The following is a 13,667-nucleotide window of genomic DNA, read 5'->3' on the forward strand; positions in this document are numbered from 1 at the left end:
GTGGAATTAATTACATGTATGTACGTATGTCAGTGTTGTCATGCTCTAAAGACAAGACCTGTATCTATTTCTGATATTGTTACAAATACCACAATTATCTTGTGGTACTTATACCTTGCTGATGTTAATGGCATACACTCTTTATAACATTTAGCAATTATCATACCATATATAGTACTCATGGATGTAAAATCAAACAGTAGAGTCTTAAAAGTTAGTCTGTTTGCTGCAGACATACGTAACATACACATTCCTGTGCTACTCATGTGGGAATACTACTTTATGTAAGTATATCACTGCTTTTATGCCCTTGAAGATCAACCATATTGTTATCATCCACTCCCACCACCTCTCTGCTGTACTGCTGGTTGAAGTGTCTGTAGAACAAAGTGTGATTATTATAAATAGTTCTACATAATAGTTAGGCATCGAAACACAGAGTTTAGAAACTTGAAAGGCCCTGTGTTGTGGCACACAAGCAAAGCGAAGGCGCTACTACAGGGCCTGAGGGTTTCTAAATTCTGTTGAACCCTGTGTTTTGATGTCTAACTAATTTAGACCACTCAGCTCAACTAATTTATACCACAGCTCATTGTTGTACCTTCACTGCTGCTTGTGACAGGAGAAATGTAGCATTAACAAGCCCAATACACCTCCCTGTAACTTGTAACACATGTTACTGGCACCTTGCTATCCAGTTAAATGCCCATGCATTGCTGCCAATGTTACAGGCTATCGCCCCAGAGACAGGGATCTACTGAGACACGAACAAGGGATCTACAGGTTTTATAAATTCAAGTATTTCACCTTGCTGTGGTCTAAAATTTATAAATGCGTTGTGTAGGGTTTGTGTTTATAGTGTGTGTGTGTGCATGTACAAGTGGGTGCGTATGTGTGTTTCTCCTGTCTGTCTGCATTAATGTGAGTATCAGTGGTGACCACAATGAGTAGTTGATTTACCTTCAATAATGTCAAGGTCCATCATCACTTCTTGACATGTTCCCAGTTGACATACAGAACAGTATAATATTGCTCCTCTACACTCATCTGTGACTGATGGTATTCTCAATGCTGCCTGTGTAGTATACACTGTTGTGTTAGTGATGAAGATTGAGTGTGGACAATGTTCTGTGTTCAGTGAAGTATTCACTATTGGCCTGGGATCACCAGCTGCATCACATGTCCCTGTGTAAGGTTTGTTAAGAACTGCTGGAGGAAACTTGATCTTTGCTTCTGCCATCTCTGGTGGTATTACTATAATAGTAACACAATACCTTATAAGGAAGTCTATATTGAGCTCCATTACCTTGTACAATAAAGTAACAATATTGATGGTCAGTTGTGTTGCATCTCTGCCAACATCTATGGCTTCCTTCGTCATTGTAGCCTATCAGGTGTCCAAGTCCATCATCAATGATGTCATATTTCAGTGTCGTCATGTTGTAGTGTTCCAACACTTGTTCCCCATTACAATGATGTAGAGGGCATGGGAGGGACAGTGGTCTACCAACAACTCTCTGGAATACTTGAGCACTTTGAATATCTGGAGCACAACTTGTTGCTGCAAGCAAATTAATTAACAGTTACTGAAATAGTATATTCTAACATCACACTAAAATATAAGAATACTATTACCAAGAATTCAATGAAAGCTGGTGTGAGGTGTACATGTATAGTTAGTACATAATATGTTATTGGTGGCTGATGTAGTGCTGTAGTACATACAGGTCAGTACATGTAGAAATGTTTTTTTTTTTACTCCAATGTACTGTACAACTGTACAATGTAAACTTATCTACTCTACATTATCAGGTTCTCACCTTCAGTGATGGTGGCTTGTAAAGCCAGTAGTTTAGTAGTACACAACTCAGTTCAGTACTCCGATACAGTGTTAATCTCTTAACTACCAACTAGTATAGTGCAGTGTTTATATAGGTCATAGTGACAGATGTATTGGACATGTTGTAAGGTCCCTCCACAATGTAATCCTCTTTGTAGTTCACTGATAACATCTGATGTTAACATGTTTATACAAGTATGGTATAGTGTTGTGGTTTGCTCCCCTTCTCTTCACTACCACAGTAACCACACCATACACAACTTCACTACTAACATTTTACACTAGTAGGAACTGGAACTATTGAGACATGTGCAACAACAAACTAGAAGAATGTTGTTAGAGAACCCACTTGCTGAGAAATATTAGCTGGTTCATCAGTACAGTCTTAACACTAGTGCTAAAGCAACAAAGGAAAACATCAATGCTGCAACAATAGCCTCTATCACGCTTTGTCACTAGCAGTACGTGTGTATCATAAGTGTATTCTAATTAATTAGTTCACGTGCTACCTTCAAAATTTGTAAGGAAGAACAGTACCAGCAGTCGTAGCTCAATAATGGTGTCTCCAGTGCTGAAAGAGATGGATAATTCCTGGACTATTGTTTAAAAGCTATTTCCAGCTCAGTCCATGAGTCCAGTCTGCGAAATACATTATGCCTAGCAAGACTATTACAGTTAGTGTTTGCTCTATCACTTCACTCCCAGATTCCATATGTACAGTGGGTAACTGAAGCTGTTGTACTAAGCGTGTGCTTATATAACATTCATAATATCAAGAGTTAATAATACTACACACTATTATTAACTCTTGATAATATTATACCTTATTAATAATACATCCATTGATGATTCATGTCTTCTTCTGCCATGACTCCCATCACTTAAATGACATCAGAATAACACATCTGTCATTGTTGCCAATGGTAGAGTAATGATAGATAGTCCTGACATGTACACAAAGCAGGTTTGTATTTGTAGTGAATGTTCAGTTTAGCTTTTATAATTACAGCTGCATGTACATTAAGGCTTCTTGGAAAATTGGCTAAAAGTTTCCCTGCAGTGAATGGGATTATGTTGAGTGATATAATAATAACAGTGGTCCTACTAACTGCTGTAATTACTCAGGAGAATGTACAAGACTGAGACAAACTCCATCCTAAAGCCAACACTACTGTCCAGCTAGCACATGATGCTAGAGGAAGGTGACTACGATATCCCTTTAGCATGTTGTGATTCGTGTTGATAACATGTCAGTGTAGTTGTTATGCTTTATAAATGGTGTCCCAAGGGATCTATGAGAAGGCTAAAAGCCTTAGTACAGGTAGTCGGGATTTAACGTTTGCCCTAGTGGTATTATAGGGATTACTTTAGTGTGATGTTGATGTTGTTCAAGTACACATGGTGTGTGAATGGTTATTGAATAATACCAAGAGTTCATAATATAGAGAGAAGATGGTCTATATTATGAACTCTTGATAATACCATACCATCTTCGTCCATTAAGTTTGTTAAAGATACCTGGTAGCTGAGATTAATCAAATGTTGTAGTGTTCATGTTCTGCTACTACACAGGGCTACCAGCTGTTTATTAATAAATGTGCCACAGCAGCTTGTCATGGACAGCCAGAAGTCTTTTTTTCCCAGTACTCTAACAGTTGTATGCTAACCAAACTGACATAGTGTAGTGCTACATGTTTGTGCTTATTATAAGTGTTGCATGTGCCACTGAGTTCTTAATACTATGTCAACATTAAACTGTCCACTGTATTTCTTGATAAGTTGTAATGTGATTTTAGTGGGTTAAGTGGCTGTGTGTGCAATGTACAGGCAGTACTATACCATGGGATACTGTGTAAGTAAGAAGTGATATATCCGTGGTCACCAAACTCTATGTCACTTAACAATATCCAGCCAATCAAATCCAGGCTTTGCTGACTTTCCATTGGCTGCATTATTCAAATCTTTGACACATAATCCACAATAACAGCTCAGCAGTGTGGTGGTGTATTATTCATCATATTATCAGTGGCCATTACCCACAAAGTTCCCCTTACTATTGTTGTAGTGGGTTGTGGTGATGATTAGTAAACAATAGAATTGCTGCATCACCACTGCTCTCTGTTCTCTGCTCTCTGCTCTACTTGTAAAATCTTGTGATATACCATATAATATGTACATGCACTTCTAACAATCAATTACATTGCAACTGTTATAAATTTCACTGTTCTTCCTGCAATGAGTTAGCAAAGTCTTCACATGCAGAACCACCATATCCCCACTGCTGTGATGATTCCAGTGACAACCAGAGCCAATGAACTAGCTTCATGTGTGGTACTTTTGCCTCTCCCTGTCATAGTTGTATTAGAAGAGCTCTCATGTGCTATGATATTTAATCGTATTGATGTTTGTTTTTGGCATATGGGAATGGTGATTATCATTTGTGTGGTTAATACGTTGATATCATCAGCCAATATTGTAGTATAGTTACACTTATTTGAGTCAGACTGAACGTGAATCATTGGTGGTGGGTGCCCTCTTGCACTACACAATCCATTGTCACTTTCATTAAGGATAGCTTGCCTGAAGTTCATCTTCACAGTATCTGGAACCACCTGTACTTTGAGGTAACAGTACGGTGGTTCTTCATCAGTGTCATCACATCTCTCCCAACACCTGTACAATCCTCCATCAACATACGCTGTGAAGTTTATATTAATTTGGTATAATGATTGACCTTGTAACACGTCGTATTCTCTTGTTGAGTGGTTGTAATGTTCATACACAAAGCTACCAGAGTAGCAGTGTGGAGAGCAAACAAAACGCAGTGATTCACCAAGTTGTTTTGGTATTGTAGTAACACTAGGAATGTCTGGTGAACATTTAGTCACTATAAATGAATGAAAAAAGCTAGTATTTAAAACTGTCTATTAACAGCAATGTATATATTACTTACCTGCAAAGGCACCACTGATCTGGATTCCAACAATAAAGTATATGAGTAGCATTTGTTGGAGTTCTTAATAAAATGTGAATAATTCTCATTAGTTGAGGCATTTTATTCCTTATTCATATAGGGGAATACTCTGAGAAATCAGAAGAAAAAAGAACAGTGATGTCATGTGGTTTGTAATTTTGTACAGTGAAAAATTGAATATTGTGGAATACAGTGAATATTGCTCATCTGTGACTGATGGTATTCTCAATGCTGCCTGTGTAGTATACACTGTTGTGTTAGTGATGAAGATTGAGTGTGGACAATGTTCTGTGTTCAGTGAAGTATTCACTATTGGCCTGGGATCACCAGCTGCATCACATGTCCCTGTGTAAGGTTTGTTAAGAACTGTTGGAGGGTAATTGATCTTTACTTCTGCCATCTCTGGTATTACTAAATAGTAGCACAATGCTATAGAGAGTTCTGTAAGAAAATCCATTACCTTGTACAGTGAAGTAACAATATTGACAGTCAGTTGTATTGCATCTTTGCCAGCACCTATGGCTTCCCTCATCATTGTAGCCTATCAGGTGTCCAGGTCCATCATCAATGATGTCATATTTCAGTGTTGTCATGTTGTAATGTTCCAACACTTGTTCCCCATTACAATGATGTAGAAGACATGGGAGGGATAGTGGTCTACCAACAACTCTCTGGAATACTCAAGCACTTTGAACATCTGGAGCACAACTTGTTGCTGCAAAATTTTTATAATTAAGAGCTCACGTTATGAACTCTTGAGCATTGTGTAAGTAAGACTGTGTCTACAGAATGTCACTCTCTTTTTCTCTTTTGCTAACCTTTTTAGCAAACAACAGTGAAATTTGTTTGAGACAGATTGTGATACAGTATACATAGAATTTGTGCATTGTGAATAAGTTATACTACAAGCTTCATTCATTATAGTATCTACAATATACTCATCTATACTTGTCTCAGTTGCTTACATGCTTTGACAGACCAATCTAATATCAACACAGAGATGACAATAGACACAATTTGAAGCATCACTTCCTCCTGTCCACTAAATACATACACACAAGTTTCCTATTTCCTTCAGTGCCTTTTATATTAGCCACTATCAAAATGTTATGATTTTCTCACATGTTTCCTCTACCATATGTCTGCCTTGATGAGGAAACGGCCAGTGGAACATGTCAATCCATCCTTAATTAGCTGAATACTACGTAGATGAACCCTTCATTCAACATAATTGTCTGTTGCCATACAAACACCACACAACAGTACAGTCTTGTGGTACCAGTCTCTTGTGTCTGCACCGCCAACTTTCAAGCTGTCCACTACTAACATTAAGGGACTGTAATTTTATTTCTGTTTAGTCCTGCCATGTGATGTCTGTTGTTCTAATATTCTAATATTTAGTGAGAAGTTTAAAAGGCGGAAAGAATGCCATAAAATCCACGATAAAAAGATTTAATGTAGCTACTGATCTAAGTAGTACAGTACTCTGGCTAAATACTGCGTATATTGGTATTTGTAATTGATGGACCATTGAAGTGTCCATCCAGTTGGACTTGTTAAGTAGGTTGACCATTCAGGGTAATACCTTTGGAAAACCCACTGATGCAATTTGTGTATTACAATTCAAGCTATCATCATCCTGTTTCCTTTTTTAGTGTGTCTGTTTATACTAACTATTTGCAAATCTGCACTGGTGTATGTAAGTACTGTGTTGTTAACTTCTAGAGATAAATGATACTTATATAATGTACAAAACTTTCTTGTAAACTGGAAACTTTCCTAATGAAACATTTAGAAGTGTACTATTCCACAAACTATTCAACAACATGCTCCAATAATGTAACAATAATACAACTGATACAGAAAATTAAGATCCATGTGGTGATGAAGTTCCGTACTTCTCTTGAATGGAAGTGTTACTCCTGCAGCTAATACATCCTTTAACTTCCCCAAAATCAACAACTGCTGAAATATATCAACAGCATTGCAATGACGGTCAACTTCACAGTGTTTCTGGTGCTTCCTGCTACATTCCCTGCATTAGTTGGATGCTCAATATGTGCTGTAGTAGTTGTGGTAGTAGTTGGACTATAGTCACTAGTTGTTGGTGGTGTCTTGTTTGTTATTGGAAATGTTCCTGTAGATTTCATAGTACCATTAAGATACCTCTTCATTCACCTGTAGTTGATAAACAACAACACCCGTTATCCACACATGGCAATAGCTACTAAGAGGAAAACAATAAACATGCAAACACTAACATGCAAATTCAGCAGTGACCTTAACCCCTAGTAGTGTTAAATGACTTCTAACAAAATATCACAACTAGCTAGTAATATATAGCTCATCAAAGAATGCAGATATTATCAGCATGACTCTGTATAGTTATACAGATAATCCTCACTTGTGTCTGCCTGGAGTCTGTCTGTAATGAGTGGCGCAAGATCTCGTGCAGAGCACCACTGATGGCCACTCCTATCCTATGACTATTAGGCCTATCATAACTTCTATAAATCAATAAAAATATATATTCACAAAGACAAAGTTTATCGTAACCCCATACTTATTCCAAATCTGTCAATTATTTCATAGGTTCCACCTGCAACTGAATCATAATACCGACATATAATTATGCTATACCAACTGACTCACTGTCATGATCTTTTATTCTGTTCTTCAGCTTTTTGCCAAGAGCTGAACTGGCTGTGACAAAATACATTTCTGCTCACAATTCAGTCATACAGCTAGGCAGACTCACCATTATGGAGGCCTGTGTCATGCCCTTCGTAAATCGCTTCTCCAACTTGTTCTCCAATGAATTCACCAGTTAGTAGGTCACAAAATTAAACTAGTTAACCAACTGACAAACCAACTCTTTACCTTCGCTGAGTCCTTCTTTGAGTCCATCTTTACAGATTAAAGCCATCACTGATTTGAAAGCCACGTGTGCTGATTGTGAAACTTGTTAACCACATGATCACCACACAAGATGGTTGTGGTCAATCACGTTTTCTATGTAACAATGACAATCGAGTGATGGTCTAGCAGCGTCCGACCCCAAAAAGGGTCTGGTGAAGCTCTTACTGTGTACGAAAAGTTTAGGATACACAGCAGCAACATAACAGATTCTAAAAGCATTGTGGGGTAAGCCTGATTATAGGACTTGTTATGATACATTATGTACCACAGTACATGCAGGACTCTTCTTGCTGTTGATGGCTATACTACGTAGGTACCTTATTTTATTTACTTGTCTAAATGCCACACCTTCAATAATAGCTGCATTTGAGTTGTGCAATGATGGATTTTAAAATAATGGCTTCAACAAGTAAATACGTTATAAACACAGTTACAATAAAGGATAGTATTTGCAACTACAGTTGCTTCTTGCTCCAGTCCACTACTCCCAATGTGTCCTCTATCATCTGTATGATCATAACCAGTACCTTGATTGTTGTTGATGAGATTAGTTGGCTATCTTCAGGATCAGTGTTATCAGGATCAAATATTTGATTATCAACATCAACATTAGTGTTATCATCAGGATTAAGTTTACCATCAAGGTCAACTTTACCATGAAGATTGGTGTCAGCATCATCTTTGTTGTCAACTACCTTCACATTCATCATCAAGATCATCACCACTGTTTTCAAGGATGGCAGTATTGTAATCATGGTAATTAGAGCCCCATCAATGCTTCATAACTATGTACAATCCTCCATCAGCATGCACTGTGAAGTTTATATTAGTTTGGTATAGTGATTGGCCTTGTAACATGTCATATTCTCTTGTTGAGTGGTTGTAATGTTCATAAACAAAGTTACCATAGTAGCAGTGTGGACAGCAAACAAAATGCACAGTTGTTTTCAGGCACCTGACATCTGTTGAGCATTATTTATCAATTGTATTAGTCAGTCAATAATGCATTCTATCTTTAATGTGTAGTGAAGTTGACACTTTGAAATACTGACGGATGGCCTGGAACCTGAACAGACGGCTGACAAGTTTTGTATGTCTGTTAATGCATCAAGTTGTCACACTGGGTTACTGATTAATGGATTCTGTAGTCGACTGTGTAGAATATTATTGATCACCATATTTAAAAAAAACAAATTTGCAATTATGCTGTGGAGTTTTTTGTTGGTCCAGTGTACGGGATTAAAGGGGCAGGGATACCAGGTGCGAGCACCAGCTGTTGCGCTATGGACAGACAGTAGCACGGATCAGAACGAGAGTAGTGTGATGAGGAAACGGCCAGTGGAACATGTCAATCCATCCTTAATTAGTCCCACGACAGTATAAATGGTCATGCACGGATTGATCACATGGTTTCCGCATAAAAATCGTTTCAGTGGAAATCACGGAGACTCATGGTCAATTAAACGGCCTGTTTTAGTGACAGCATTTTCCTGTGCCAGATTCCATCAGATGTCACCGTGTGATATATTAAACACATAGCTAATAGTAGACATTACTGTGAACACTTTATATCAGCCCTAAATGTGCCATTTGTCAACCCTCTAAAAAACCATATCTTGACTGGATGTCCTGTTGGTCTTGATTAAGGTATAGCTGGAGACATGATTCAGTTCTGCAGGTTCTCGTTCATGAACTCCAACAGCTCTTACCTGACAGTATTAAACTCTATGCTGACCTTCCAGGATATCTTGCTTGTGTCTGCCCTCTCAGCACCATTCCAATCAATCTTTCTTCCACCTTTAGCAGACCTGACTTAGTTGTAGTTTCCAACTATTCCCACCAGTACCCAGAAACAACATCTTTTGGCTGCTAGAGCTAGGAAGGGAAGATCGCTATAGCTGTTTACAATATGACCTTCAGCTTTCTGGCTTATCTGTCAATCTCATTTCCATCGAGATTGGTTGTTTAGGCCATTTTATGCCAGACACAATTGCCCAAGTAGCCAATGCTTGTGATGTGGCAAATAAGACTATATAAGATCCCTGTTTGAGCAGGCTGCTTGCATCGCTGTCTCCTGCTCATACAGGATTTTTAATTCTAGAGCCTACCCAGACTGGGATCTATCAGTTTGCCTAAACTAAATTTCTATAATTATTATTTTTGTATTGTAATTTAATATTGTAAGTCTTGTCAGGGATCCTGTACTGTCCATCCAGTGCATGGTACCCCTGAGTCTAGACCTCTGTACTTAATTGTAGTTTTGTCTTAGCAAAACAAGTCGTCTCTCTCTCTCGATTCATACTGGGCTTGTGGTTGTCATGTGGTTTATCAGCAAATCTTGTAAGTAATCGATTTGCATGCTTGAGTTCACAATCAAATAGCAGTGTTTAGACTCTCTCCTCCCATTCTTATTACATATTTTAATATTTTAAAAAGACATAATTCATAAATATATGCAACAAAAATCAACTGCTGAACTTGTCACTATCATTTGTTCATCAAAGACCTCTTCATTCACCTGTAGTTGATAAACAACAACACCCGTTATCCACACATGGCAATAGCTACTAAGAGGAAAACAATAAACATGCAAACACTAACATGCAAATTCAGCAGTGACCTTAACCCCTAGTAGTGTTAAATGACTTCTAACAAAATATCACAACTAGCTAGCAATATATAGCTCATCAAAGAATACAAATATTAGCAGCATGACTCTGTATAGTTATACAGATAATCCTCACTTGTGTCTGCCTTGAGTCTGTTTGGTAGTGGCACATGATTTCACTCAGAGCACCACTGATGGCCACTCCTATCCCTATGACTATTAGGCCTATCATAACTTCTATAAATCAATAAAAATATATATTCACAAAGACAAAGTTTATCGTAACTCCTTACTCATTCTGAATCTGTCAATTGTTTCATAGGTTCCACCTGCAACTGAATCATAATACTGACATATAATTATGCCATGAACCTACACCAACTGACTCACTGTCGTGATCTTTTATCCTATTCACCAGTTCTTTGCCAAGAGCTGAACCGGCTGCGACTAAATACATTTCTGCTCACGATTCAGTCATACAGCTAGGCAGACTCACCATTATGGAGGCCCATCTCTAGCCCTTCGTAAATTGCGTCCCCAACTTTTTCACCAATGACTCTACCAGCTAATAGGTCACAAAATTAAACTAGTTTACCAACTTACAAACCATCTCTTTACCTTTGTTGAGTCCTTCTTTGAGTCCATATTTACAGATTAAAGCCATCACTGATTTGAAAGCCACACGCATTGATTGTGAAACTTGTTAATCACATGATCACTGCACAAGATGGTTGTGGTCAACCACGTTTTCTACGTAACAATGACAATCAAGTGATAGTCTAGCGGTGCCCGGCCCCAAAAAGGGTCTGGTGAAGCTCTTACTGTGTAAAATTTAGGATACACAGCAGCAACATAACAGATTCTAAAAGCATTGTGGGGTGAGCCTGACTATAGGACTTGTTATGATACATTATGTACCACAGTACATGTAGGACTCTTCTTGCTGTTGATGGCTATACTACGTAGGTACCTTATTTTATTTACTTGTCTAAATGCCACACCTTCAATAATAGCTGCATTTGAGTTGTGCAATGATCGATTTTGAAAATAAGAGCTTCAACAAGTAAATACGGTATAAACACAATTACAATAAAGGATAGTATTTGCAACTACAGTTGCTGTTTGCTCCAGTCCACTACTCCGAATGTGTCCTCTATCATCTGTATGATCATGACCAGGACCTTGATTGTTGTTGATGAGATCAGGATCACCATAGCTATCTTCAGGATCAGTGTTATCAGGATCAAATATTTGATTATCAGCATCAACATTAGTGTTATCATCAGGATTAAGTTTGTCATCAAGGTGAACTTTACCATGAAGATTGGTGTCAGCATCATCTTTGTTGTCAACAACCTCCACATTCATCATCAAGATCATCACCACTGTTTTCAAGGATGCTTCAGAATTATGTACAATCCTCCATCAGCATGCGCTGTGAAGTTTATATTAGTTTGGTATAATGATTGGCCTTGTAACATGTCATATTCTCTTGTTGAGTGGTTGTAATGTTCATACATAAAGTTACCATAGTAGCAGTGTGGAGAGCAAACAAAATGCACAGTTGTTTTCGGGCACCTGACATCTGGTGAGCATTATTTATCAATTGTATTAGTCAGTCAATAATGCATTCTATCTGTGATGTGTAGTGAAATTGACACTTTGAAATACTGACGGATGGCCTGGAACCTGAACAGATGGCTGACAAGTTTGTTAATGCAGTCAAGTTGTCACACTGGGTTACTGATTAATGGATTCTCTAGCCAACTGTATAGAATATTATTGATCTGTTTTCTCACCATATGAAAAAAAAATAACAGCATCATCAAATTTGCAATTATACTGTGGAGTTTTTGTTGATCCAGTGTACAGGATTAATGGGGCTGGGACACCAGGTGTGAGCACCAGCTGTCGCACTATGGACAGACAGTAGCACGGGCCAGAACGAGAGTAGTATGATGAGGAAACAGCCAGTGGAACGTGTTAATCCATCCTTAATTAGTTCCACGACAGCATAAATGGTCACATGGATCGATCACATGGTTTCCGCAAAAAATCGTTTCAGTGGAAATCACGGAGACTCACGGTTGATTAAACGGCCTGTTTTAGTGACGGTATTTTCCTGTGGCAGGTTCCATCAGATGTCACCGTGTGATATATTAAACACATAGCTAATATTAGACATTACTGTGAACACTTTATATTAACCCTAAATGTGCCATTTGTCAACCCTCTAAAAAACCATATCTTGACTGGATGTCCTGTTGGTCTTGATCAAGGTATAGCTGGAGACATGATTCAGTCCTACAGGTTCTCGTTCATGGACTCCAACAGCACTTACCTGACAGTATTAAACTCTATGCTGACCTTCCAGGATATCTTGCTTGTGTCTGCCCTCTCAGCACCATTCCAACCAATTGTAGTTGATAAACAACAACACCTGTTATCCACACATGGCAATAGTTACTAAGAGGAAAACAATAAACATGCAAACACTAACATGCAAATTCAGCAGTGACCTTAACCCCTAGTAGTGTTAAATGACTTCTAACAAAATATCACTACTAGCTAGCAATATATAGCACATCAAAGAATGCAGATATTATCAGCATGACTCTGTATAGTTATACAGATAATCCTCACTTGTGTCTGCCTTGAGTCTGTTTGGTAGTGGCACATGATTTCACTCAGAGCACCACTGATGGCCACTCATATCCCTATGACTATTAGGCCTATCATAACTTCTATAAATCAATAAAAATATATTTTCACAAAGACAAAGTTTATCGTAACTCCTTACTCATTCTGAATCTGTCAATTGTTTCATAGGTTCCACCTGCAACTGAATCATAATACTGACATATAATTATGCCATGAACCTACACCAACTGACTCACTGTCGTGATCTTTTATCCTATTCACCAGTTCTTTGCCAAGAGCTGAACCGGCTGCGACTAAATACATTTCTGCTCACGATTCAGTCATACAGCTAGGCAGTCTCACCATTATGGAGGCCCATCTCTAGCCCTTCGTAAATTGCGTCCTCAACTTTTTCACCAATGACTCTACCAGCTAATAGGTCACAAAATTAAACTAGTTTACCAACTTACAAACCATCTCTTTACCTTTGTTGAGTCCTTCTTTGAGTCCATATTTACAGATTAAAGCCATCACTGATTTGAAAGCCATGCGCATTGATTGTGAAACTTGTTAATCACATGATCACTGCACAAGATGGTTGTGGTCAACCACGTTTTCTACGTAACAATGACAATCAAGTGATAGTCTAGCGGTGCCCGGCCCCAAAAAGGGTCTGGTGAAGCTCT

General features: G+C 38.2%; 2 protein-coding genes across 8 annotated transcripts in view; one reads left to right on the plus strand and one right to left on the minus strand.

Annotated features, from left to right (window-relative positions):
- The window catches only part of LOC136262672 (centrosomal protein of 76 kDa-like), a 35,001-nt gene that overhangs the window by 12,522 nt on the left and 8,812 nt on the right, over positions 1 to 13,667 (plus strand). The gene's annotated exons all lie outside the window — the stretch shown is intronic.
- On the minus strand, positions 23 to 4,871 carry LOC136262669 (uncharacterized). 6 transcript variants are annotated; one of them, XR_010704259.1, is made up of 7 exons: positions 4,794 to 4,871; positions 2,350 to 4,727; positions 2,190 to 2,237; positions 1,821 to 2,137; positions 1,307 to 1,561; positions 961 to 1,254; positions 24 to 377 (listed from the first exon to the last, which is right to left on the minus strand). XR_010704259.1 is itself a non-coding variant. In XM_066057038.1 (5 exons), exons 3-5 carry the CDS (start codon positions 1,437 to 1,439, stop codon positions 259 to 261), a joined length of 546 nt encoding a protein of 181 aa, XP_065913110.1. In that variant the 5' UTR covers positions 1,440 to 1,561; positions 1,821 to 4,727; positions 4,794 to 4,871; the 3' UTR covers positions 110 to 258. The 6 variants fall into 6 exon arrangements, 1 of the variants encoding a protein (XP_065913110.1); XR_010704257.1 differs by having other exon boundaries at positions 23 to 377; positions 2,190 to 4,727; XR_010704255.1 differs by having other exon boundaries at positions 25 to 377; positions 1,821 to 2,237.

Source organism: Dysidea avara, chromosome 8 (assembly GCF_963678975.1).
Source record: "Dysidea avara chromosome 8, odDysAvar1.4, whole genome shotgun sequence".
Taxonomy (NCBI): domain Eukaryota; kingdom Metazoa; phylum Porifera; class Demospongiae; order Dictyoceratida; family Dysideidae; genus Dysidea; species Dysidea avara.

Bases quoted from the DNA above. Each gene is read 5' to 3' on its own strand.
- LOC136262669 (XM_066057038.1), bottom strand. From the start codon at position 1,439: ATGACGACACTGAAATATGACATCATTGATGATGGACTTGGACACCTG. The intron at 1,255-1,306 runs GTAATGGAGCTC...TTACTATTATAG, and splicing joins TTGTTACTTTATTGTACAAG to TAATACCACCAGAGATGGCA. The intron at 378-960 runs GTAAATCAACTA...TTTGTTCTACAG, and splicing joins GGACCTTGACATTATTGAAG to ACACTTCAACCAGCAGTACA.